The sequence below is a fragment of the Numida meleagris genome, chromosome 5 (assembly GCF_002078875.1).
Source record: "Numida meleagris isolate 19003 breed g44 Domestic line chromosome 5, NumMel1.0, whole genome shotgun sequence".
Lineage (NCBI taxonomy): Eukaryota > Metazoa > Chordata > Aves > Galliformes > Numididae > Numida > Numida meleagris.
The window spans coordinates 10,505,633-10,533,466 of NC_034413.1; the positions used below are offsets into that span (position 1 = coordinate 10,505,633).

The 27,834-nt window shown below is 40.7% G+C and overlaps 1 protein-coding gene across 1 annotated transcript in view; it reads left to right on the forward strand.

Moving 5' to 3' along the window:
- The window catches only part of SORCS1 (sortilin related VPS10 domain containing receptor 1), a 278,025-nt gene that overhangs the window by 242,142 nt on the left and 8,049 nt on the right, over window positions 1-27,834 (forward strand). Inside the window, exons 19-24 of the mRNA XM_021398544.1 lie at window positions 2,498-2,684; window positions 6,656-6,789; window positions 8,404-8,527; window positions 9,451-9,563; window positions 12,669-12,800; window positions 26,060-26,159. Of these exons, the coding sequence (XP_021254219.1) occupies window positions 2,498-2,684; window positions 6,656-6,789; window positions 8,404-8,527; window positions 9,451-9,563; window positions 12,669-12,800; window positions 26,060-26,159 (790 nt within the window). The remainder of the gene's footprint in view (window positions 1-2,497; window positions 2,685-6,655; window positions 6,790-8,403; window positions 8,528-9,450; window positions 9,564-12,668; window positions 12,801-26,059; window positions 26,160-27,834) is intronic.

Below are 27,834 nucleotides of genomic sequence, written 5' to 3' on the forward strand. Positions count from 1 at the left end.
AAAACCCTGATGGGGTTAGAGGAACTGGAAGAGCTTTTAAGAGACTTTCAGAAAACTGATGTATGCTCACCTTTGTCTGTGGAGGGATATCTCATGTGATGCCTATTGCTGGCTCTGTCAAACAGGGCATCAAGTCAAAATACCACAGAGCAGTGGTGGGACTGAGGGGCATGCTTTAGTGGGCATGGTGATGATGGGCTGATGGTTGGACTTGGTGATCTTAGAGGTCTTTTTCCACCTTTATGATTCTATGATTCTGTCTTGTTTGTAACTTTGCACGTCCTTTTTCATATAACTTGCATCACCGAGGGACTTAATTGTCTCTGCCTTCAGGAGTTGGAAAGAAGTGGCATGGGGTATCTCTAGGAAGCCCCAGGCAGGTGCTTCTGTCAGGGGATGCCTTTCTCTCCATACATTCAATCTGGGATACTCCAGAGCAGAGCAATGCAGTTACTTTTGTCTCATCCCTTTGGAAGCAGCTGAGCTTCCAGCAGGGTGCCAGGGCAGTGTAATGATTACCACTTTAACCTCTACAAACAGAGTGTCTGGAACAATTTCTCTCTCTTGCTATCCTGAAGTAGAGCTCTGGTCCCACCGCTTCTCATTCAGCCACACTTCCACCATTTCTGACTTCACAACAAGTGATAAAAAGTCTGAGGGAACATGAGGAATGTGAATGATTCTGTTCCAGTTCCCTCGTACTCACACATTTCCCTTTCTGATATGAAAACCTGCCTGATGCCAACCATTTACATGGGTACCTTTCCTTCCAGCTTGGCATCCAGAGGACTGCTTCTATCTCAGGGTGGTAGGGAAAGAAGGAAACCAAAGTAAAGTTAGTGTCTTTTCAGCCAGTTTTATGGACTGCCCTTGGCTATTAATTTAGCGACATTCTTCCAGACAGTGGCAGCTGCCTTGGGACCAGCCTGGGAGTAAGCTGCTGCATAGCAACAGTGAGCTGGGACATACCCCGTGTAGGCCCCAGGCGAAGCCTTTGAGGGGCACTCCCAGAAGGAGAAAGAGTGCTTTAAACTGAGACAACATTCTGCATCTCACCTGAAAGGCAGGGGATCTGTGGCAGCCACGGTTGCTAAACAGTGCAATGTAGGCTGTGTTTGGTCATGAGAAGCTGCCCTTACAAGAAGTGCATCACTGCCTTGTGATATCAGAAAATCTCACAAGTGTTTCTAGTATGTAAGACACGGGTTATCTGTTTGTTTTTTTGTGTTTTGGGTTGTTGTTGTTTTTTTTTTTTTTTTTAATACAATTGGGACTTACTTCTCTGTCTGTTAAACTAGCTTGGAAACAAAAAATCAGAAACTTGCTTTTTGTCCGTAAAGCAGAATGAGGAAATGACATCACCCTCCTCTTTTGGGTTTTAAATGTCTTTTAGGACTGGGTGACTCTGACATTTGACAAAACCATATGTAGCAGACTGGAATTCAGTTTCAGGAGCAGAAGATTAAAACCTGTTCTGGGATTCGTTTGCATTAAAGAGTCTGGCATGAATAACGTAGATCTCTGATATCCTTGGCTTTGGTTTAAAATTTTTTCCCCCCAGCTGTGGGTTTTATTTATTTATTTATTTGTTGTAATTTATTGTAACAGCTCTGAAACCTGCTAGATTAGCAGCCCAGGAGACTAATGTCACAGAGTGGCAGTCTGAGTTGCGCTACAAACCCACTCTGATAGGATTATCTCTAGGCAGGAGGAGAAGAGTTTAATCAGCCCTGTCAATTCATTAGCCCTTCTTTTCTGAGACAGTCACAGAGGGTCCCACTTAGTGTCAGTGGTGTTGGTAGCTATTCTGAAATAAATACAAATCCAGCTCACTTTAAATCAGGCCACTGAACAAGTTGTAAGCTGCTGTAAGAGGTTGTTATCATGCGAGGCTGAAGAGGTTCTTTTAACACCCTGCTGCTTTGTTAGGGTTGACCCTTCCCTGAGGACTTCTCGAAGTTCCTTCTTGCACTGTTTTATCTTTCTACTTTTTATGATTTAAAATGCAAAATGGATAATGTGGGTTGTTCCAAAGACTCCTGAGGCAAACAGTTACCCACATCCTTAGTGCTTGCTGATTACCACTCCCACTACAACACTGCTCTTCACAATAAGGAAACCCAGGGAAAGAAGCTGGTATGTTTACAAATAATCCCTATCTTTCTTGACAGGTAGGAAAGTAAGGCTACAGTACACACCTTCAATAATACTTCACCTTTGATAGTACAGCTGAGTTACCCTGAAGAAGGGTCACTTTCTCTACAGTGTCTGCTGAGGAAGTTGAAGTGACCACCTTTCCTCTGCTAACATCAGGAATGTGAATATGCTCTGCATGGTCTACATCACTCCACTGATTCAGTTTCTCGCAGTCATTTTCTGTAGCTCCCACCAGGACTCCTGCTGACATCAGGGACTGTGGACTCATTTACCGAGAAGTCTCTTTCAGGAAAAAAAAAAAAGATTCTATTCTGATGCTTTCTTTTTTCTGTCCCCACAGGGAGACCTCCAGAGATCCCTCATTCAGGTAGATTTTGGCGACGGCACTGCTGTTTCATATGCTAATCTCAGCTCAACAGAAGATGGGATCAAACATACCTACCAGAATGTGGGCATATTCCGAGTGACTGTGCTGGTGGAGAACAGCCTGGGATCTGACAACGCTGTCCTCTACCTGCACGTAACGTGTATGTATGTTCATACTCGTTGTTAGCTTCTGTCATTCCTAAAAAAAATTATCACTTGCTCTGAGAGATGGTGTTTGGACTTTGCATGTGGGAGGATGGAGTGATGGGAGATGGTGAGTGTTTGTCCTCCAACAGAGGACTCCAGAGTGGGAGGAGACGTGAGGAATAGCAACGTTTGTTTTTTGAACCATGTTTAACCTCTAACTTTGGGTGGTCTGATCTGAGACACCTCAGAGTAGTGTCTTTCCCTTTCTGAAATGCCCTGTCATTAGCATGTTTACAGTGACAGAAAAATAAAGACATCTAGCATCTTTAATCACTTTTAAAAACCTTGACTTTCACTTTGTACAATGTTTTGCCCTTTGATGAAATGCAGCCGCATTTGGGATGGAAACTTCTGCATTTCAGTCTTTCTGTTGTCATAGGAACCAAAATCCTGGTGTTAAAGAGTATAACAAGAAAAAATGTTATCTTCACATTGCTCTTTTGCTATTCTTTTCAACCTTTTTATACTTCGGCTCTCTCTGATTTACACCTGAAATGTATCTCAGTCCATGTATAAAACCAGCAATGTGTTCTTTCATCTTTATTCTTGCACATGCCTGTAAACCCAAAGGGTTTAACTGTTATCGAAATTCTGTAGTATCTCTGATGGATTTTGTTTGGGGCCTTAATTTGTTTTGCATGGTGTGATTATTTTCTTTTGTTTGTTTGTTTTGTTATTTTTGTTGGGTTTTGTCAATTACTTATATTTCAGAGTGTGTATCTATGTGACAGATTTACTGGAGAAAAACTTGTTCGTTTTGTTACAGTTTTTTGAGAATCACTGTATGATAGAGAAGGACCTCTGCTCAGAGTAGATATTTATATGCTTTCACATAATTTCTTCAGCTACTGAGCTAGCACAGGTTTGGTCCAGTGGAGAGTGCCCATGTCTACGGAAGAGAGATTCTGGAGTCACATTGTGATTTGCCTTCCTGCTTGTGCTAGGGTGCTTTGCAGGGGAGCTTCAGGATGCAGCAGCCCTCCTCCCTCTGCTGCTGGTTATGAAAGTCACCTCAGCAGGAGCTGTGGTCACCTTTTTTTTTCCAGTCTGTGTAAAAGGTCATTGGAAACAAATGGAGCAGCGTTTTGGCGGTTGATATTTCACAAGAGGTTCTGACAGCCTTCTGTGAGCAGGGTTGGTAATCGTTTGCTGTTTGACAAGAGACAATTCTATGGGGACCTTTGCACATACTCAGCCTATCTGCACAGTAATGAGCCCACACAACAATAACCACTCTCTCATGCAACCACAAAATAGAAGGAGAAGGCAGGTATCCAGCCCTCACCCTCACTCATATTGGCTTTCTGGGTTATAGCTGATTAATTCATTTTCTCGAGCCATAGAAGGCTTAAGAACTGTTTTGATTGTTTTAGCAGTACAATAAAGAAACAATATCCAGATCTCTTCATGCTACTTAGCAGCTGGTTGAGCATATATTTCTATGTTGTGCTTAGATAAAGTCAGTATGTGACTTAAATATGTCACTGCATGATCATTGCAGCTGGGCCTAGATTATATGTGCCTGACCCCCAGAGAAGTCACAGCCTGAAAGATGTGTCTTGCCTTTCTCTACGTGAGAAGAATTAGGGACCTCAGAACAGGCTACAAAGTGAGTACGGCACCATTCAGACTAGCAATAGATTGGCTGAAGCCAGAGTAGTACAATAAATTCAGTCCCTTATAGAGCCTAATGCCCAGATCCACAAAAGCTTCTAAATCCCATGGAAATGCTTGCTTTGCCTCTCAGCTCTCTAGTAAGCAAGGCTACTTTATTTTGCTTGGGGTGCATAAGTATGAATTTGGCCTCTGGGAAGTCTTGTAAAAATACGTGACCTGACGGTTAAAACACATGCTGTGCTGCTAAGATCCACAGGAAAGCAACATGCAGCCCAAGCTTCAAGAGAGTTGAAGAAGGAGTACTTGCCCTTCTGCAGGGGTGACTTCTTGTTACAGAGCTGATATATGAGTGTGAGCGACCTTGGGCCTTCCAGCACCCTTCCTTACCTGTGACCAGCAGCTTTGGTGAGGACAAAGCTGCAGGCACTGAGCTGTAGCATTTGTGATACCCATGACAAGAGAAAAGCTTCCTTATAGTGTCCTGCTCATCCTGCTGCAGCCGCTTTGCTGCTATTGGTCCAGAGCTCCACAGATGCAGGTTATTGTGAGGCAGGAGTATTTTGGTGTGCACGGACTGTACATTGTATAAGGTATTTACATTGAAATAATTCTCTACACTTACCTGGGAGGAAGCAGACTCCTAGCAGTTAAGAGCCCATCTAGAATGAGCTATCCCCATCTGCTGGCCAGATAATAGTTCAGCATTTCAGCCACTTAGGCCCATGAGCTATTTGCAGAGAAATGCTGAGGCAGAATTGGCTTGTTTGAGTCGTTCTTTCATGTTCTTTCCAAGCCAGCACATGGCACAGGTCTTAGGAGGGGCTAGGTGTCCTCTGCAGTGTATGGTCTTTTAAGCTGTATTCAGAGCAACTGTGTTGTTGGAGTGGATTAGATTTTACATAGGCACCATTGTCACTACTGTCACCACATCAGGTGTTAGGAAATGTATTCCTTTAGAGGTCTGTGCTGGTACTTGGCATTTGGCAAACATCCCGAAAGATATCAGAGCTGCAAAATATTCAGCTTGGGAAGCTGCCATTTTTCAGTTCTTAGTGTCTTGCAGGTCACAGAAATGTGCCTGAGCAGGGAAATTCCATTAAAATCAGGGATGAAATTCCAGCTTCTCGAGAATTTGTAAAAGGGGTGTTGGCTGCTGATTACTGAAGGAAAAATGAGCCACAGTCTGGCTCTATAGCAGTCTGTGGTTTGTTCGATTATGAGTGATTCTTAATGGGGCTCCATTAGGTTAATCAGCAGCTGTGTCTACACCCCAAAGAAACCTGTGTTTTAGTAATGAATCAGAAAGAGTGGTTCTCATTTATACTGGCATTGCTTATACAATCTCGTTTGGGTGTTTTTTTCCGTGCTTCTCTGCATGTGTGTGAGGTACAGGGTCATGGGATGTTTGCTCCAAGATGTGTAGCATTTCTCCAGGTTGAAAACCAAGGTCTCCCTGATGATATATGCATGTGATGTTTTCAGAAAAATCCTCTCCTGAAATATAAAAGATCCTTTAGCAAAGCATCTCAATTCCACATGGACAATGCAGTTGACCCTCTCCAGCTGTGGTCTCCCCTTCTCATCACTTAGAAGCTCGCAGATGTAGGAGTGGATTTTATTTGTTTTAGAAACCCATGTCCCCATATCACCTGGGAAGTCTTCCTTTTCTTTTCTCTGTCGGTTTTAGGACAATTGCTTTGTTCTCTAAGTGAACAGTCAGAACACGTTTTAAAAAATAATCTAGAGGACAAGATGTAATAACAAAGGCCCATCTGTCTCCAGAAGATGAGAAATGTGTAACCCTGGGCATAATGTCACTTGTCAAATGAATTATGTTCTGTTTATACTAAAAAATAAAAGAGTTTATTGAGGAAAAGAGGGAGTATAAGGTAACATAAAATGAAAGCAGTCAGTGAATAACTGTATTCAGGCAGAATTTCATCTGGTATAAATAGATGCAGTATTACTGAAGTTCACCAAATCATAACAATTTGTATCAGCAGAGATGCTCCATGTTCACTGAAGCCATTTGTCCTGCACATTCTTATGTCTTTCTGATGAAGTCCGTATTCACATAGTTCGGCTCTGCCCCTGTTGTTTAAGTGGTGTATAATGTCCCTGGATATCTGACGTCCATGCAATAAAGAACCCAAGATTTTAGCTCCGGTACAGGGGTGATAAATGTCATGCCCCATGGTGATTTAGAACACTTTTTCCTCAAACCAGTGGGTCTCCCCTCAGGTCCCCTCTATCCCATGTTGGTATTTCCCAGGGAGGGAGGACTCACTCCTTGTTTGTGTCTCTGCAGGCCCCTTGGAACATGTTCATTTATCTCTCCCGTTTGTCACCACAAAGAACAAGGAGGTCAATGCCACGGCAGTACTCTGGCCAAGTCAAGTGGGAACACTTACTTATGTCTGGTGGTTTGGGAACAACACAGAGGTTTGTATTCCCTATGAACTGAAATTAAAACAATCAAGGAGGAACTCTGACTGGGGAAGGAGGAAGAGAAGGGTCTGAAAATGCTTCTGAATAGTCCCCCACACAAGAAAACTGTAAATCAGAGGAAGAGACACTAATTCTTGGATCTTTGATGTACCAACATTGAAATGTAGGAACCATTTTGTGATTATTGCTGTGACTTAGCTGCAGGGTTTATTGGCATTTTGTGCAAATTGCCAATAGCTTTGTACCAGCATTTTCATCCAAGGTAGAGGTATAGAGCCAAGGTCCCAAAGAGTTTCTAATATGCTTTTCCCCTCACTTACTTCAAAAAAAATCTATAACAAAAGCTCAAAACAGCATGCAACACATTCTGCTGCCTCTGTGCTTGCAGAGAGTTGGTAAATCTGCACTAGCATTACAAATGTTATTGTACGTACCTTTGTGGCAGGAGTACCCATACCCTTATTAGCCTCTAAGGGGAAAGATTCTCATGGCTTTTGTAGGGCTGAGAGGGACCTTCAACCACATTTCTCTTTTGTATAAAATAGGTCGGAGGATTGCATCAATACTTACTGCTTTATTTACCTCTTTGTGATTAAAGTAGAATTTGAATTTTTTGTTGCTTTGTCCCTCAGATGATGGAAAATTCACTGCTTCTTTCTTACCCTCTCCCCCAACTTTTTCCCCACAGCTAATTATCTTGAGTGTTAAACATATGCCCTGTGTTTGTAGTCTGAATTTATCTAGCTCTGGTTTCAAGCTGTTGGATCTTGTTACGTCTTTGTGTGTAGATTAAAGGACTCTGTTGTATCAGAAATCATCTCTCCCTTGAGGTACTTACAGGCTGTGATTCTCACCTTTTAACCTTCCCTCTGATCTTCTAAGCTCGTAAGTGATCAGAGTTGGTCTAACTCTGTTCTCATTGAAGTGAGAATTTTACTACAGACTACAATGGGAACAGAGTTTGACTTAATACCGTGTGCTTTGAAGATCTCATCCAGAGTTCATTAATAAGCGAAAACAGAAGTTAGGGCAGAGACTGCTGAAAGGGAGCACAGCTCACTGATTAACTGGTTTGCACAGCAGACCAAGCTGGAGGGGATCAGTGTTCTCTAAAACCCATCCTTTTCAAAGAGCAACATCTCCATGTCTAGGGATAACACAGGATAGCAACTGAGAAATGTTGATTTGCCTCCTGGTTCTGCCACAACCTGCTTAAGTACCTTAAACAAATCAAAGCTAGATCTGGGAAAGGAGTGTGACACTGGAGCAGTGAGTCTGGTGGGCCCTCCTATTAGAATCTGCATCTCTCTGGAGAGTGCAGCAAAGACATTTTAACATGGGGTTCCAAACAGACAGCGTGCTCAGCAGAAAGCCACCTGGAGACAGCTACTAAGGGATAGCATGTTCTTAGTAACTGTCTCTTTTGGAAATTTTAGGCACCCTGAGCAGTCTCCAGAAAATTGGCTTCCATGTCACATGATCCCTTCTAAGTTTCCAAGCTGGAACCAATTCCCCAAACCATCCCAACAGGCCAAAGAGCCAAACTCATCTTTGCTTTTCCTTTACAGCCAAATTAACTTCTTTTCTTTTCTTCTGATGTATTTGCAGCCACTGATCACTTTGGAAGGGAGCATCACATTTACATTTTCTGTGGAAGGGATGAATACCATCACTGTTCAGGTCTCAGCAGGAAACACCATTCTTCAGGACACAAAGACCATCGCTGTGTATGGTGAGCCCTTCCCCCTTTGTTTTACACAGGATTCTCCGTAATCAAGACCTGAAGATGCAGGCAGCAACATAAGGTCTTAATTCCAGGATACTTTGAGCGAGGCTTTAAGCTCAGTTCCAGGGATGTCAATTCAGCATAATGTCTCTGAAGGCCTCTGACTGACATTAGTTCAGACTGAGATGATTGCAGAGTGTTGATCTCCTTCCCAGAACCCTCTGTGTCAAATCTATCACTATATCTTAGTCCAACACAATTATCAACAAGCTGATGTTCCCCCCCTTCTTGGCCAGTAGAGGCCTCTTTACTCACACAGAAACTGCCTGGCTCAAATAACAAGTCAGTGCAGTGTGGTGCAGTCCTGTACAGAAATCTGCACTGCTCTGATATTGTACTCAGGCCTCAGAAGCAGTTAGGACAAACAAATGCCATATAGTGCGGATATAGTCCACGAACCACTGGGAATCCCCTAAGCACGTAGCCAAAATGATTGGTGTGAGCATCTCTGTTAGCAAAAGCAAAGATTAAGAAGCATTTTTTTTTCCAAGGCTATTCCTCTCCCCACCTTTATTCCTGTCCAGTTAAGATTTCAAGTGTTTGGAACATGTCTATGAGAATATAATCACAGCTTCCTTCGCAGAGTTTGTCTTCAGAAATCAAGAAGAAGGTAGCATTTACATTCTCCACACAGCTCCCTTTCCAATGCTATTCACCTATTAAAATAAGGACCTATCACCTTTTTCGGTTTTGTGACACTCGAGCAGTGAATCACTCAGATTTACTGCTAGATTCTCTGACAGCATATGCTTCACTTGCAGATTGATTAAGAAAAGCAAAACACAAACTGCAGCAGGTTTCACTAAGTTCTGCCCACTTAGCACTAAGAGATTTTCAGATGTCTTACCGCCATGTTATTGTATCTGCAGAGCAATTTCGGTCCTTGCGGTTATCTTTCTCCCCAAATCTGGATGACTACAATCCAGATATCCCAGAGTGGAGAAGGGACATCAGCCGAGTAGTCAAGAGAGCTCTGGTAGAGGTAAGCAAATGTGCATAAACTGTCTTATGGTGGCTCCATTTCTGCTTTCTGCTTACATTAGGGCCGAATAAATTGTTCTTTCAAGGTGTCTCTCTGTCCCTTGCAACTATAAAAGGAGAATAGACGAGTGTTTGAGTCCAGAATCGTAAATTTTATACAGGTGAAATGATCCCATCCTATGACAATCTGGTGCTCAGAGTCAGACTTCAGTTTATTCTTTTTAATGGAATATTTCAGAGAAAAGGGCATCTGGAAAACAAATTACTTATGTATGTCTGTAGCTTTACAAATGTCTTTTCTGGTGCATTGCAATTCCTCTTTTACTGCTGTTCTTATACAGCAGTGGAAAGCAATGCTATTCTAATGGAATTACAAATATGCTGTAGGAAACTTAGGGGACCAAAGAGAAAACAATTTTCACTACACAGAAGAGCACTGCAGTAAGTACTTCACATCTTTAATATAGCATGAGTTTCATGGGTCAAGATTGGGTGCTATTTCTCCCATCAGCACTATGGCAAAGCTCTGAAGTTCCTTCTCAAACTGTGGAGCAGAATGTCATAAAAATATTGTCTGTCTGAAGATTTGGATTTCAAACTGAGAGGCTGAGAAATGTTAGAAGAGATGGTGGGGAGTTCTCAGCTCAGCAGAAGAATAGCAGAAGGAACTGTTTGAAACATGTCTGTGTCCACCTGATGAATGCACAGTGTCTTTCTAGTCTTTTTGCATAGATGATGCCATGAATAAACAGTTAAGCTTGCTAATAACATCCACAAATTTTGTTTCCATTCAAAATTTGAAAAATATCATTTAAAACGCACAGAAAATTTGTCTGAATCCTTACTGACAGTTTTTTCTTCAATTTCCTGAAAAGACAGGTGGAGAGGAGGAAAGCCAAAACAAAAACCAAACCACCAAAAAAATCCCCCAGTTTTCTGAAGCTTGTCCTTTTGACTTATGTCTGTATCAAGTATTCAAGGTTCCATTTATCTTCAGGAATATAAGCAACTCAATAAAAGAAAATCAAGCCATGAAAAAAAGGATTATAAAACCACAGTGCCAAGGATACGTTCCGAAAGCAGAGCAGTGAAAACACGGTCTTTTTGTTGTTTGCATAAGAAAAAGAAAAACTGATTGCTAATTATCCCCCTTTATATAGCTAAATGATTCACCTTAAATAAGCCTTTGTTAGAAGTTCCTATAGAAATTAAAGTTAAAACCAGTAGATTCTATCACAATTAAGTGCACTGTATAAAAATAAGTTGAATAACTAAATAATTCAACAGGAAATTATAGCTGTGCTATAGAATTTTTATGACCTTTTATTTAAGTATTGCATTCTTATTACGGAGTCCCGCAGACTTGGATAAAAATTCTGCATAAGAAATTATAGTTCTCTACTAAAATCCGATCTTCTCTATATGTAGGGATAATTTCAGATTATCACAAAATATCCTGTTTTGTATTACAATCGTAATTATTCCTCACATCATTGATTTTTTTATTATTTTTTTATTTTTTGAGTCCTGTCTTCTACTTTTGATGAATACAAGAATGAACTGAGTACATCAGACAAAAGCTTCTGGCTAAAAATAATAACAATCATTCCTAGCCTCAGAAAATGAAGACTTTCCATTAACTGGTAATGCTGTGTCTTTTTCTTGACATCTTAGAACAACCTGTTAGGCAAGCACAAATAATACAAGCTGTAGCTTCATGCAGTACTTGGAAAGAATATATGAAACCTTTATATTGTTATAATTCTTCTTCTAAACCCCCACTAAAAAAACAGCAGTAATGAAAGCTCGTGGGTTTTTTTTGGTATGCAGTGAAATGAAGGCTTCCTTTTTCATAGCTCTACACGGTATTCCCTTGGCTGTCAGCAGTCACACATGGGATAACCATAGTTAGCTCTGGTGATGGAGAACTTTAATCACAGTTCAGTTGACATCCTATCCTCTGCCCATTGTTTCCTGCAAGGTGCAGCTGCTCCAAGCCTTGGCTCCTGAACCGCTAGGGAGAAGAATTCAAAAGTCTTAGGTCTAATTAATGTCTGAGAGTGTTTCATGTTCTGTCTGCAGGATACTCTTGAGTTTCATCCAGCTGCTGTGGTCTGCTCTTATGTGAGGGTACTTCGCCCCCCCCTCCCCAAACAGATGTACCAAAATCAGCGTTTTAAAACCAGAGATTTAAATGACAGCCTGGATAATCCAAACATAAAGAGGCAATGGAGGAAGATTCAGCAAATGTTTCTCCTCCTTTTGGCCCATAAAACTTCCTGAAGGCCAAAAAACTCATTTTCTGGAGAACTCCACAATGCACTCTACAATGTCCTAGTAACAGCAGCTGAAACACATACACAGAGATGACTCTGTCAGTGATGTCTGTGGGGCATTTATTTTCTGAATTCTGGCTAATTTTGTGCGGAAGGGATATTTGGGTCTAAACTGATTGTATAAGATTTTTCAGCCAACAAGACACACAGACACACACAGAAAAATAGTTGCATATTAATACAACATTTAGCAGCTAAATAAATAAATTCCTCATTAACTTGTGGAACTGACCCAGGATGTGAAGTATAAGAATTTGTTTGACTTAGGGAATTCAAATCTGATTCATATTCTTTTCTTTCTCTGAGTCTCCACAAGGATTTTAGGCTCTGTTTTGACTGCTCAGACCTTTAGAGTGCAATTCAGCCCACATACCTTGCCCTTTACCATACTACTTCTTACCACTGACTAATAAAAAACCTCAGGGATCAGCTTAGAGTAGACAGAAACTTTAAAATAGCTACATTTAGGTAAAATAAGTCAGAACTGACAATATTCTATGATTCTATACCATATATGACCAATATTTAGGAGGTCCTTTTAGCATGTCTGATGATCACTATTGCCTTAGAACCTGTATATTTTACTGCAGAACACAGTAAAATTATGAATCCCTAACTTTTTACTTGCACTGGATTTTAACAAGATTCTCTTTGTTGTACAGAAATGATGTTAGCTATATCTTGTAAGTATGCAATGCTTTCACAAAGAAGTTGTCAGCATTCAATGCCATCCCCATTGTTTATCTGTCCATTAATTGTCTATGTATCAGGCAACAGGTATTTCAAGCAAGCATATTCTGGTCGCAGTGCTCCCTGGCCTGCCCACATCTGCCGAACTCTTCATTTTACCATCTCAAGATGCCACGGGGGAAAATAAAAGAACAGCAGAAGACCTAGAGCAGGTATTGTGTCCAGTTATTTCCTGGAGAAGTATATATTTTTGCATTTGTTTATGTATATAGGATTTTCAAGTCAAATAATTATGGTACAAATGCATCAGAGTAACTGAGATCTAAACAATGACTGTATTATGTTCTATATCCTCTTTGGTTTTGGGGTGGTTTTTTTTGTTTGTTTTTCCTGGTAACCATCTTTGGATGTGTATCTAGAAGTGGAAACTCATCTGGTATCCCTCTGTAACATTAAACATTTGAATGATGACTTCTTTTCCTTAGGAGAGAACAGATTCTGTTCTACCTCATGGAAATTGGAAGACAGCAGGAGGATTTAGGGGATGATTCCTGTCCACCTGCACTGAAGTAGCCTCATGAGGAAAAGTTTATGAGGTTGAGGTTGTCAAAAATATGAGCTAACTCAAGAGGATAGGGCTGGGTGGTAAACCTGGAAAGACTAGAATTTCATTAGCCTTAAGACAAGGGAATGATGTTAGGTTATCCTGCTTTCCATCTTCATAATTCTGGCAGAGGGCTTGAGTGACTCTGGCATGTTCTGCCTGTGTGAAGCTGGAAAAGGTTATGATGAACAGGAAAACAATATCTAGCTGCAAGACCCAAAAGGTTCTGCCCCTGAGTGGGAACACCATGACTGTGACTGTGCAGGGCAGAAATCTTGACGTAACTCTCAGGTTAGTACCTTAGGTTCCAGGGGCAAAGATAATTAGCCCTGAACACCACTGTATCATGTCAGTGGCCCAAGAGTAGACATAGACCCATGCGGGTGGGAGCTTTATGAGCATTAGGGTAGAAGATGTTATCAGCTCACAAATCTCAGCCACTCTGTCATGGTAAAATACTCAGCATTTCTGGCTGCCTGCTACTCTATCTGATGACAGAGGGAATTTAGCATTTTTCTTGTATTTTCCCCTGAAATTGTAAATAACGAATATCTTTCCATCAGTGCATGTATCAACATTATCTTCCCCTTCTTATATTCCTATAGGCTTCAATCCTCTAGGTCACCCATATTCTTAAACCTTCTGCTGCTCAGCATCCTTAGCAATCATGTTTAGGTTGTTTTTTTTGTTTTTTTTTTTTAATGCCTTTCCTCTACAGTTTTCCGCCACCAAAGAAGATGGATATTAACTGCTCTGCCAAATCCTTCCTCACCTTTCTCATTCATCCCTCTTTTACTCCATCTTAAACTGGTAAGGAAGCCAGTCCATGAACAGCTAAATTTACATCTGTCCCAGCTCCCTTCCAACACTCAGCAGCTGATTGTATGATGCTATTTACTCCCTGTTTATTCCTCTCTTTTTTTCCCCACCTGTAAAAATGGAATCTCCGTGACTGTGAAGAAAGGGAGCCCTGACAGTGCTCTCACAACACTTTAAATTGGACAAGAAGAAATGTCACGTTACATGGGAATCCTGCTACTTCTCTGGCATCTTGGAGGGCCCAAAGAGTAACCTGTAAAGGGAGCGAAATTATTTGCGATTTGCAGCCAGCTATTTCTTATGGAGAAGTATCTTCCCACCAGGATCATCAGAACGTATTTCTTACTGGTCTGTGGCTACTATATTCCCCTTCAGGGCGATTCTAGTAGTGTTTTCAGCAGGAACTGCCTAAGGAAGGCCCCAAAATTTATGCCCTCAGCTCTGAAATATATTCTGATACTGTTCCTGTTTTGTCATCCTGTAATTTGGCCTGTAATCCTTTTCTATCCTTTTCTCAAAGTGTTCAGAGCTCATTTGCTGAGATGAATACTGAGAGCAGATGTTTTTGCTGATGATAGCTCAGGTTGCTTCTTAGGTACTTTATGATGTATAGTTTTCTTTTCTGATAGGAATACAAATCTGTTTTGTATTCACATGCAAGCAGTGAGCCATTCAAAGGCTAGTATGCAAGTTTGTATGTTTGCAGGTGCAGACCCAAAGGAGTTATAGTTCTGAATAACTTTTCTAATTTGGAAGGGAAACTTCAAATTATAAAGGAACCAAATGGAAATGCTTTGTACAAACACTGCAAGGGAATAAGGTTTTTCAAGTAAGCACTTACTTATTGTACAGGTTCATTTTCTTGCCCACTGTTGGGTCTTCCTAGGCAAACTCTAGGTGGTCTCTCGGTTCCCACTGAGGTCAGAGGCAATTATATGTCTACTTGTCCCTTGGGAATCTAGCTCTCACTTGCCACTTGTTAAAGTTGACTAAACACTGTAAGTAAATCATGAGATGTTGGGTTCACAAACAGTTGGACTGTCAAAGCATATAAGCCAGGCTATACACTGCACTAAACAATAACATTTTTCATAGGAATGGAGCATTTGTGTCTCATGCTCTTGTTGAAACTATGCGGCATGATGGTAGATGCCATTATTTCCTCAAGTTGATGTACTACTCTAATTTAGAAAATATAATTTGAGACTCCTAAGTGCAGTACTGTAGAGAAAGGTGATAGCAGATATAGCTGCTTTAAACCAGTCTTCAATTACCCAAGAAAGATAAGGGTCACAATCCAGTAAATTAAAAAGAAAAATTGCTTACCCCTTTCCAAGGATCAGGGCTCTCCAAACACTATAAAGGAGGTGATCTCCAGCTAGAGATTACTTTCTTTGTGGCAGCCAGCCCTTAAATGAGGTTAGGGAGGGGTGGAGCCTGGTTTCTTGTTGCACAGGTGAATTGCTTCCACCTGTGCTCCTAAGGCTGGCCATGCCACTTCACCAGGTGCTCAGTCACTGGTTCAGGCCATGACTTAAAGTTTCCCATACAAATACCAATCAGTGTCTAATTTCTTCACAGATTACATTCACAAAATTGAAATCTGCATTCCAGATACCTCCTAAGGGAGAACAAAGTCTCTGTAAATCAGTAACTGTTCTTGACAGATGAGAGAAATGTTATGCATGATACTGGAGACATTTTCTCAATGTGTAATATAGGACAATGCATTCTAACACATAAATACAGACCATGTGATGATCTCAGATTACTTTGTCCACTCTACTTTCTATAATCAATATAAACTTTTCTTCATAAAAATGAAAAGATATTTTCATCCTGTGGAATCCCCAAACATTTTGGGCATGCAAAAAAAAAAATCTTGTATTTATGACCAGAACACTATAAATTCACCCCTTTTTTTAATTTATTTTTTCTTAAATTATGGCACTAGTTCCCCTGCTTTGTTTCCCAGCAGGACAGACAGAAACCTGCTTAAAAATGGATAAATAATTGACAGTTGTAAAATGCTGCTGCTTCATTTCCATGTTGTCACTGCAACACTTCTAAATTATCTCACATCTTGCAAAAAAAAGCCACTGAAAATAACCATTGGCCACTTGGTCTGGAATGCAATTGTTAAACTGTTTTTATAGACAGGCTTGGTGAATGTGATGACTACAGAATTCAGATATGCTGAATTCAAAAGGATTGAATTTTTCCTCTTCTGTGAAAGGCAGACCTTTAATTAGAAGTATTTCAAGTAATTTTTTGAGTAATTTTAGCACTGATCCAATTCAAAATGAATGCACAGTAGGAAGAATATTCTACTTAAAATTCAGAGGGCAGTGGTACAAACAGACACAATCACTCAATTTGTTCAGTGTATGTTTTTACTCCATATGAGGACTCTGAAGGGTTATCTTTTTAATTATCCATAATTTTTTTTTCTCTCCACATTATTTGCTAATGCAGACAATTTGTGAAATATAGGAAATGTATCTCCTGGCAAGTCGAACGTAAGCAGGAGATATAAGAGAACTCTAAAGAGATGTTTTCATACTAAGTAAAGTTTTCAGTGTTTTTGTGTGTTCTCCATTTGCATTCTTTTACCTAGCCTATTCAAAATAACTGTAAAAGCAGAATGTAAACAAGATGCAAGAGCAACGAGCTAATGACATTTGAAGCCATTAATCTTACCTCTGAAAAGAGCTATCAGCAACACAGGAAGCATGATGGAGTCTTTGGCAAATGGCATCACCAGCTGGTTAGTAGCCAACGGTGATCAACATATTGCAGCTGTGACCACTATCTGTATCCAACCAAAGAGATGGGAAATGACATGGATGACTGAATATCAAATGGACAGTGATGAACTGAGGAGACAAAATACCTCTAACATCACTGAAGCTGCTGTCCACAAGTCTGTATGTGTATATATCTTAGGATTCGCTCCTTAAAGCGGCTTTAGTTTTATTTCTGCTTCACTGTACGCGATGTATCTTCAATCTTTATTTGTGCTGGGTTCTCAACCCCTCTCCTAGGCTTTAGTGTTTTAGCATATTTACTTTCATTACTCTTCTTTCCTCTCCTGTATTTCAGATGTGTCCATCACCACAATATTTTAGCAAGGTAATGACTAAGTGAACACTTTCAAAGCCTACAGAAAATGGTGCTAATCAATCTTAGAAATTAAACTCTAGGAAGAAGAGACTAAATATCTCAAGTACACTAGAAGAGATTTCTTTAAGACCTGTAGCTTTGATGCTTGAGGAAAGCCTGGCAATTAAGAGGTAAAGAAAAATGGGAAGAGAATGGAATAATATGAACGTTTTCTTGCTGGTTTTTCTCTTTAGCTAGCTTTTCTTAGTGAGCTGCTTCTGTGCCATAAAAGATATTATCTGTATATTTTCTTTCAATGCCTGTAATGCTGTAATGTGATGGAAAGTACAGCAATAATAGCAGGGTGGCAAAGTCCTAGGCTGCAGTAAATGAGGACAAGGCCAAATGCTGCAGCTGTGGACACAGAAACAAAGGAAGAAAATTGCTTACCTTTGGAAGGCCTCAAGTATGCAGGGATCTTCAGCAAGATACCCTTGCCTCCACTGCCTTAAATGAGGTCTGGGAAGGGGTGGATCTTGGCTCCACCCCATCACATCACTCAGGTGCACTGCATGCACCTGAGCTCCCCTGGATTGGCCCTGCCTTCCCACCAGGTGCTCAATCACTGTTTCAAGCCTTGACTTGCATTTCTGCTACACTCCACCTCTTCACAGCATGAACCAATGATCGAGCAGGTTGAAGGTAGGCCCTTTCCATCACAGTGATCCAGTACACCACAACATTTTGTACTATTTACCCATCACAGTGTAGACTGTGAAAATATAAGACGATTGATGATTGGTTCGTGGTTGAAGTTCATGTTACTTTGTGGGCCAGTACTCAATGGTCCTCCTGGAGGCGCATAGTTGCTGGGATCAGGGACAGTTTGGCTCACATTCCATCAGTCCCATACAGTCCATCACTGGGTGTTACACTGATCTTATGGTGACATTAGAGCATCTCGATGTCATGTTGCTCCTCCCAGTGATCCTGGGGACTCAGAGAGACTCACGGGGAGTAGTATAGATGTTTCAGAGGTACTGCTCTCCACAGCAAGATACAGACCGCGTTCCTGTCCTGGGTCAACACTTTGGCTTGCACTGGGGCACATCCCAGCTGTCTGTACCATACCCTTTGGCCCAATATCTGAGGCTGCATAACTATATTGAGTACCAAACCAGGGGTCCTGATTTGCCATAGGGACATGATTAAGGTCCCCTTAGCAATGAAAATGGAAGCGTTGACCACAGTGTCTGCAGGCCATGTACCTATTACGGGGCAGGGGGGGGGGGGACTACCGATCCCCCAGCCTCCAGTAATCTCCCCCCAAGATGCAAGCAGGCCACACCAGTCCTACTTCCACCTTCCAAGGCCATTCTGTTTTATGGGTACGGGGCTCTAGGTTTTCAGGGGCAAGGAGCAGAAGATCATTTTCATTGCCAGTTTGGGGTCTTACCCAATTATTGGTGCCAGTAATTTGGATCCAAAGTGGGGGAGGCCCATGTTGTCTGTAACATCTTCAGGGCACTGAGTCTGTTGTCTCTAGGCCTTTCATTTCATAGAATCTCTTCATCCCCTACAGGGACTGAGAGTCTGTCTTCAGGGCAGCCTTAAGAATACCATTATAGCATTCAATAAGGCCTGCCCCCATCAAATTATATGGTAGGTGGAATCGCCACTCAATGTTGTTTTCTTCTGCACAGCATTGTTACATTGCGCCAGTGAAATGAGTCCCTTGGTTGCTCTCAATGACTTGAGGTGTCCCATAGGCAGCCATCAACTTGGTGAGCACCTTGATGGTATATGCCTGGTTCACTCTTGGTCCCGGATAGGCCTGCATTAGCCCACTTGTTTCAGTGGAGGGATGGTATGCCACTGCTCTCCACTAGCTTGGGTTACCCTTGCTGGATACATCTGTATACAAGGCATCTTCAGGAATGGGATATTTCATTCCTGAACAGGACTCTTCTCCAGTGGAGTGACCATTGTCTCTTCTGGCGCATCACTGTGATACATTACTGGGCCTAGGATATTCTGGAGTTCTTCTTTCAATGGTGATGAAGACAAACTACTCCTCTGGCTGAGACAGGCAACCCATCATGCCACTGTCTGTGCTTGGGCACTTAGGAAGGTGCGTCAGATCTTTCACCCACCCCTGAATTGGCAAGGTTGTCTTAACTATAACTTCAGATATTTGAAGTGTTGGCTCTACCGTCCGTAATGCAGAATAGGCAGACAATAACTGTTTTTCAGTTATACTGTACACCTCTTCTGCTCCATGCCAGATCTGAGACCAGAACCCTACTGGAGTTTTAACAGAAGTCTGGTGCTGCCATAGGCCCCAGCCAAACCCATCCTGAGTTACATGGACTTCTATTTCAGCTGGAAGGGTAGAATCGAATATACCCAGTGTCTGGGCCTGTTTAACAGCTAGTTTTGCTTGGTGGAAGGCCTCTTGTTCTGTTCTTCCCCCCCCCCCCGTCCCATTTTTGGCCTTTCTTTGTGAGCCAATACAAAAGCTTCAGCAGCTGCACTAAGTGAGGTATAAAGGAACGCCAATATCCCATGTTCTCATTGCTGTTTTTTCCAGTAATTCTTACCCCTGCTTTTTGGGGGATATTTTGAAACCTCTGATTTTCCTCCAGCTGGAGGAGGACATGATTGGCCTGGTGATCGATTTTTGCAAATTGAACCCCAGCCCAAATTAAGTCATTAAACATCTGTTTTCAGGATACCCATATGGGTCCCAGTTGAGGAATTCATGGGGCGGGTCTCCTGGTTTTAGTTATGGGGAGGACCTTGGCCCCTTCCAATGTTTGGATGTTGCACCTGGTCTGAAGGCACTCTGTCTCCTCCAGATCAGTCACCAGTTTGGTGGCTTGTTGGATGATGGCCTCCAGTGTGCCATACTGGTGGGGAGGAGCTTGTTGTAGCATGCGGTCCCTCATTCCTGAGGAAAACTTAACTAGGTCAGGACTCTCGAAAGCATCATAATAAACGGCCTCCTTCATTCCTAGTTCCCTAATACAATCCTGAAGTTCTTCTACTGCAGTCTATAGAGCAGTATTTATTGGTATATCTCTTGTTTGGCCATGTGATTCTATATGCTGCCATTATCCACTGAATTAGAGAATGGTTTTCCTCACTATGTATTACCATCACATACAGTTTCTGTCTGAGGGCTGGATGTGTGGTAATGAATGCAAGTTTAGAAATCTCAGGTCCATTAATTACCACACTTTCAGCCACTGTATCCCAGAATCTCAAGAGCCAGGCTGGTATGCTCTCTGGGGTCTTTGTTTAAATCCTTGTAACAGATCCATGAGCTCAGCAGCTGTGTACAGGCACACCATTATATGTATTGTGGTGTGGGCAGGGGGCCACTCTTTGGCTAACAACCCTGCTGGTCTATCCTGGATTTTCGTTGTCTTTTGACTTATTACTGGTCTTAGTTCTAGAGGATCTGAGGCTCCCAGATCCTCTAGTTGGATTTTAGTCTACTTGGCTTTTTTTTTTTTCCCCTTAAATTCAAGGATCCTGCTGATCTAAGTTCTATTCCCCTTCTAATGATATGGGGTCTTAATTTCAGAGGGGAAGTTCTATTTGAAAGTGAGGCAGTTTGCCCCGTCAAAGATGTAATTTTACTTTCCGGTTGTCTAATACAGGTTTTTAAAAGCTCATTTTCATCTTTCAGTTCTTCCTCAGAGGAATGATACATGTTAATACTGAGTAGCAGCAGCCATGCTACAGCAGATGCTGCTACTCCTCTTTCCTCAGTTGTCAAAAAGTTTTGTCCTAATTTATTCAAAAAAGTAAGCCATTTTTGAAGGGGACTTAATAATGGGACTATTGTTCCTTTTAGGTCTCCATTCTTCAATAATCCATATGGTACTTAGCCATGGGGAACCCAGGAATCCCAGGGTTTCCTCCCCAGAGTTCCTCTTTCAGTGTATTAGGGGGTCACAGTGCCCATCCGATGCATAATTTTTACATATATATAAATTATGCATTTATTTATATATATATAAATTTATATATATATTTTATGATAAACTACCTTAAATAAGTATCTGCTTGGCTTTCTAAGTGTAATGTGATAGGAAGTACAGCAATAATAGCAGGGTGGCAAAGTCCTAGGCTGCAGTAAATGAGGACAAGGCCAAATACTACAGCTGTAAATACAGAAACAAAGACAGAAAATTTAGTTACCTTTAGAGGACCTCAAGTAGGCAGGGATCTTCAACAAGATACACTTGCCTCCACTGCCAATCCTTAAATGAGGTCTGGGAAGGGGTGGATCCTGGCTCCACACCTCCCAGTCACTCAGATAGATTGCATGCACCTGAGCTCCCCTGGTTTGGCCCTGCCTTCCCACCAGGTGCTCAATCACTGATTCAAGCCATGACTCAGCATTTCTGCTACAATGCCATTGAACTAACTTCTGCCATGTGAAGTATCAGTCCTCTCACCTTCTCATTCTTGCTCAATATACAGAGCAGACCTAGGTTCTCAAGATTCCTAGTCACCTTTGCTCAGCTAAAGTGTATCCTTATTCTTATGTCTGGGAGTCTCTTTGGGTTTGTATCTGCTGGTCAGTTCTTGTCCCAGACTAACCAGAAACATGTCCTTCACTTTGTACTCTCATGGTATTTCTCAGTACTAATGGCAGCCTGATTTTTGCATCTTTCATCAAAGAACCTCAAGAAATTTCTGTTTGACCTAAGTAAGTCAGTGACTGACTAGCTTTTCAGAGCTAAGACAAGTGAGGTTTAGAGGCCTCATGTGAGGTAAATAAGGTTTTTTAGGGTGAGTGGCACAGTTTAATGTAATCCATGTTTGTCCTGATTCACTTTTTTACTACCAGTTCAAGTTGCTTCCTACCAATCAATGTGCATAATTCTTTCCTTAGTTGTTTATTGATTTACCCAACAAATTGAACAGAACTGTAGCACTCATCAGTTCAGATCTTTACACGTTATTTTAAAAATAATCTAGATTCTTAACTAGTACATGCTGGCACATTTGAATCACATTCAATTAGTACATAAACCAATTTACACCAGAGATTTTAAAATACAATAAATGAATGGGAAAATGCTCTTCTGAGTGATAATTCTGTTTCTTGGTTCACACAGTTCCTTCATAGTCCTAATTCTGACAAAATACTAAGACAAGCCAAATTAATTTTTGTTTTGTTCAATTTTTAAATTGGAATCTCTTCTCCTTCACAAATTGTCTGTTATTATTATTCATTATGTGTCCTTTGATGAAAAATGATACATGAAGAATGGTTTCTATTACTGAATTATTTTTTCACATCATGCTTAATTCTGCAAATGAAGCAGATAAAGTCAATGAGGCTCAGTTAAGGAGCAAAACTAATTCTGAAAGCTAATTATTTTCACAAGGGAGACTCTTCAAGACTATAAATTAGAAGGTTGCTATTCTAAGAAGTTATATCTTTAGTTGAGTTAGTCACATCTGAGTGAGAGAGGAACGGGGATGTTCCTGAGGCCAACCTGTTCCCCACGTGAACATCTAGCTGTTCAGTTAGAGTTCTGTAGTTATTCACTAAATAAATAGGCAAAAGTACTATGACGTTTCCTCATTTGCTTTTTGAACAAACAGGTTTCCATGGTACCACTTTAAATGCAGACATAAAGGCAGGCAAAAGAGCTTGTTTTCAACTGAAACCATCTTCATTACCTTAGTAGGTGTGAGGTCATCCCTTGTGTGGAGAATTACTTCAAAAACATTTTGTTAACATTCAACACAAATCATATGAGAGTCGGAACCACACCAAGGTTAAAGTCCACTAACCTGTGGTCCGCTGAGCTAGAAACAGACTTGATAGAATAAGAATGGCAGAAATGTCACTTCTCTAGTCTGAGTGTATGTCTACACTTCACAGATCCTCTTGAGACTGTGTGAGGACCAGAAACAGCATCAGCACCAACTTACTCTGGAGAGTTGTGTCCAATCCCAATGTGAAGTTGACCCTTTAACTGTGTCTACCTGCTCAAATAACGAAGTTTATAAGCCAGAGCAAATGGTTTATATTTCAGAATATTTTAGGTGTATGGAAATAAATTTCTTATTTGCTTTTTTTTTGTGCTGTATATATGTATGTTTTAAAGGGAATCTGACTATCCATTGAAAGGAAAATTAAAATATTGTACCAGATGAACAAACATTTCAAAAACATATCTGAATACATCTTTTCTTCCCTCAGAAGTATGTGTAAGGAAGGCAGATGTCTGATTCTTACTAGTGCTTTTTAAGGTCTTGGACTGTTACTCATTTTCAGATTTGTTCAGAGTTTATAGAGACCCAGGTAAAAAGCTGCACTCTGAAAGCTACTGGGAGAGTGTATACTTAATTAAGCCAAGGAAATATGTGGTGTACTCTCAGCAGCATGAACAGTTACTGCCTGTTTTGACTCTGCATATAGTCCTGGAACACTGGGGGCATAAATCATTTCTTTCTGACTTGCATTTATACAATGAGGTCCTCATTTACAACAAGGTAGCAATGCAATACAATGACAATAAAACAGTTGTGACTGTTTCACTTTTTATTTTTTCATTTTTCTTACTACTTCACTCTTACGACCTCTCTTTTTCCTATTAACTCTTTCATCATCTTGCCAGCCAAGAAAATTTGTTGGCCTTTCTCTCACACACTCAACCTGCCTGCTAGGAGGCTGCCACAGCACCCTGCAGCTGTAGTGTCCCTGTGGGTGCCACCATTCTGTCCCCTTCATCCTGCTGCAGGAATCCTCAGCCAGGCCAGAAGAGATCTCAATACTTCTTCGCATCACTGGTGCTCAAAAAACTCTCTGGCCCCTTCTCGTGCTGACTTTCTTGAGGTTCTCCTGTTGTTCTATTTATTTCTTGCCCAAATTCCTGATGAGGCCTGTAGTAGGTAACAACACTTGCTAGCTGCGTTTTCAGTTATTCATCACAAGTACAGACCCTCTTTTTTTCTTAGATTCCATGAGCCGTAATGTACCTGGTTTACAATATTCCATCTGCATCTGTTGCTCCACTTTCAGAGATGAAGCACTCTTTATAGTTGTCAGTCTTGGTTATTAATATGCTCAAATTCTTAAAGAGAGATATAATTTGCTTCCTAGGCTTTCTTCACATTCAGCACAGCTTTATGTCACCATCCTTGCTGCTCTGAGCTCACCAGATGGCTCTTTGTGAGCAGGTGGTATTTTTTCTTACTGTTGGAAGAAATATATTTACTCATTCTGGCACCCATGAAAAAAAATGTAAACTTTAAAGAGATATATTAAAAATATAAATAAAATGCCTGTAAGAGTTATTGCCAAATTGATATTGGACCAAAGGCACCTATTCAAGTGATCAGCAGCCAAAAATGAAGTGTACAAGCCAAGAGAATTGAAAGAACCATTAAGAATGTTAAAAAAATAGAAGAAGCAGATAAATCTCACACTGTGATGAATGATAGCCAAGGAACATCTAATCATATCAGGGTAGATTTACTGAAATAGCTCAACCAGCCAAAAATGAAGAACATGAAAAAGATGGTTTAAAAAATATTGGAATGTTCTTTTTTCTGACAATTTTTCATTAATCTTCGAGAAGGAATAAGGATTTATTTAAAACAAATTAAATTAAGTGTTGAGCATTACTGTACAGTTCTCCTTTATCTTGGCATGGCTGTAAAAACAGCATTCTCTTCAATTGCGTAAGGGCTGTGGGGTGGATTTTTTTTGTGTTTTTCCAACCACTTCTCCCTAATACATCCACATGCAAAAGAGTGGGTGTCTTCCATTGGAAAATTGCTTACTGCTGTGAGAAAAGATGAAACATGAAACATCTAGAGAATGAACGTACAGAAGACACAGGAAACTATCAACAGTATGTCTACAGGTTTCCTTTCCTTGACTAATCTATTTAGAATTTTGCTTTTAATAGCAACATATATGCAAGTTCTTGGATACAATTAAAATTTAAAATGGAGAAAGTAGCTATGTGTGCGTGATATGAAAAACTGATTTTAAAAAGTGATGTTTCCCAACAGATTGGACCAAAGCTTGACTTCTGACTCTCCAAATACAGATTTCAGAGGGTGTTATCTTAGCAAATGCTCATCTCTTCTGTTGCATCCTTTAGGGTGGAATAACCTGCTTTGTTTTTCTGCTAGAGCTTTTCTTGTTTTCATCACAATTATAGAAAGAAAATTGAGAGAAATAAATGTTCTGTGGGAGTTCTCTTCCATGAAAGTGAGGATAAGAGCAAGTTCTGTGAAACCCAAAAGAATAGAAATAACGTACATTTTGTGTAAGACTAATTCATCTCATATTTAGTCAACAGCATAGACATTTTCAGGGTTTCAAACTGTTTCTGGTATGTTTTTGGAATCAGAGACCAGCTGGCCCGAATCTTGGGGTTGAGTGAAATTAAATTTGTTTCTAGGACTTGAAATTCAGTGAAGCTGGGGTAAGAAATTAAACCCTTCATTTTGAACCAGGTGTGTTGGGAACATGCTGTAAGAAACTAAAGCTGACCACTCAGTAAGTTCTTTGTTTGGAGCGGATGAATGCTAACAATTGAAATGCTTATCTTTGCTACATACTGTTGTGGGATGGTCCTACAGGCACTCTGGCTGGTGTAATGTTCTTCTGGGGCTCAACCTCTATTTGCTGCTGGGCTGCTCCTAGAGCAGTGTGGGGGAGAATTTGTTTGTATCAGTCATTGCTAGCTATCCACATATCCCTCTGGACATAGTACTTGCACATGTGTTCAGCCTCCATGAAACATCTCTTTATGAGCTGACAGGAATTTGTATTCAGAAAGTCCAGTGCCTTTGCAAAATCTTTGCTTAGCATACAGCTCTATTTCCTACTCACCTCTTGGTAATATAAGCTGATGATAAAGAAACAAAATGCATTTCTTATTTTCTTCTTGTTTCCAGATTTCAGAAATACTGATCCAGAAACTGAACCAAAACTTTGTCCATTTTGAGTTAAAGCCAGGGGTTCGAGTCCTTGTCCATGCCGCCCATTTAACAGCAGGTGGGTGACCTCTTTCTTTCTTAGTACACGCTCTGTTGATATGTAGCACAACTCAGCATATGAGCAGAATTAAAATGCCCACTCTGATTCTCCATTCTTTATCATGTCAAAAAGGTATAGTGGCATTTATAATGAGCAGTAGTAGTATGTACTTTTTGGCTGTCTCTGAAATATTCAACAGCTAAGCAGCACCATGGTATATTCAGCCTGGATCAGAGAGTGCTAAGTTTACCAGCAAGTGTTGAACATTCTCTGATGTTCTGGAGTAAATGAACAATCACAGCAGTGAAGCACAGTTCAGAAGTTGTTCAGCAGTCTGAAAGACTAGAATCAATTTACATATGCACATAAACAAGATTAGGCAGTTTGCCCTTTAACTAATCCTATCTCAAAATAAACCATCTCCGAAGTCCTGATATTTAATTACACGTGTCTCTGCGTATTCTGTATACTAAACCCTCATTTCACAGTACAGTCCCTATTTAATTATTGCAGGAGATGGGACGTATAAATCCATGCTCAGGGTTTTAGGAATTCCTTTTCTGCTGGATTTGTTGGAGAAAAATCATAATTCTGATCAGCTTCTCCTGCTAACATGCAAATAAAAAGCCTCAGTTCACTCATACCAGTGATCTGCTCTACAAAAAGCGGTTCATGGTATGAACAGGTCTGCCCAAGCTGGTGTCAGCCCACATGCTGCCTTGTCAATAAAAGGGAGGAAAAAGAGACTGTTCAGAAAGTGTGGTGTGACTGCATTTAAATCCTCCTAGAAGAAAGCCTTGGTGTTAGCAATACTTCATGTTTCCTAAGCAGAACTTGCTAATATCTGCCCTGGGAATATCGCTGCCTGTTTCTGCTTTCTTTTAGATGTGGAACGTATGAGCAGATGTTTGCTTTTCAACAAGTTAGAACCAAAAGCATGGAAAAGCAAAGATATAGCACAGCTGGTTAATCTCTAAAGAAAAAATAATAATAAAAAAAACAGCTTGGACAGTCAGTTGAAGTTGGACTGTTTTTTATTTTGTAGATTGTAAAAAAATGTTCACAGACATATGACAGAAGAATTGCACGACTCTATGTTTAAGATTTAAATCTGTACGCATTTTATATAATACTTGTGGCCAATGAAGAAATCCTTGGCCTGAATTTTCTATGCTGGCCAGTGGTAATGATGTGCTCTTTCAGAAAATGCTCTGTGTTTATCTCAGAATTCTAGGAACACTGTCTGAAAGCATCTAAATGTGAGCTTCCAACATGGAGTTCCCTAAAATTGCTCAGTTTCTGTAATTTGTTCCTGTGTGTTTACTCTGCTTGTGCAGATGGCTGTTTTGCCTTTTGATTGATGTTTATTAAAGTCAGGATAAAATCCCACATCAGCATTTAGAAATGACTCATCTGGCCCTGAAGATCCTATAAGCCTTTTCTAATAAGTTGTAGTTTGAAAGAATTGCCTCAGATGTATGTGGCTCATCTTTACTCCTCGCTACTGAGGGGACATACAGGATTTCATGCAGTGGAAACATGATGCTTAAAATCAAGTCTCCAGCCTCATATTTCATACAGGGTGAATCTGAATCCAAATTTTGTGCTGCATGTAGGAACCTTCTGCACCTCCTTGGAGAGGAATCTGGCATGTCTCTGCTTGAGCATGCAGAGGATCCCCAGCTCAGGGTTG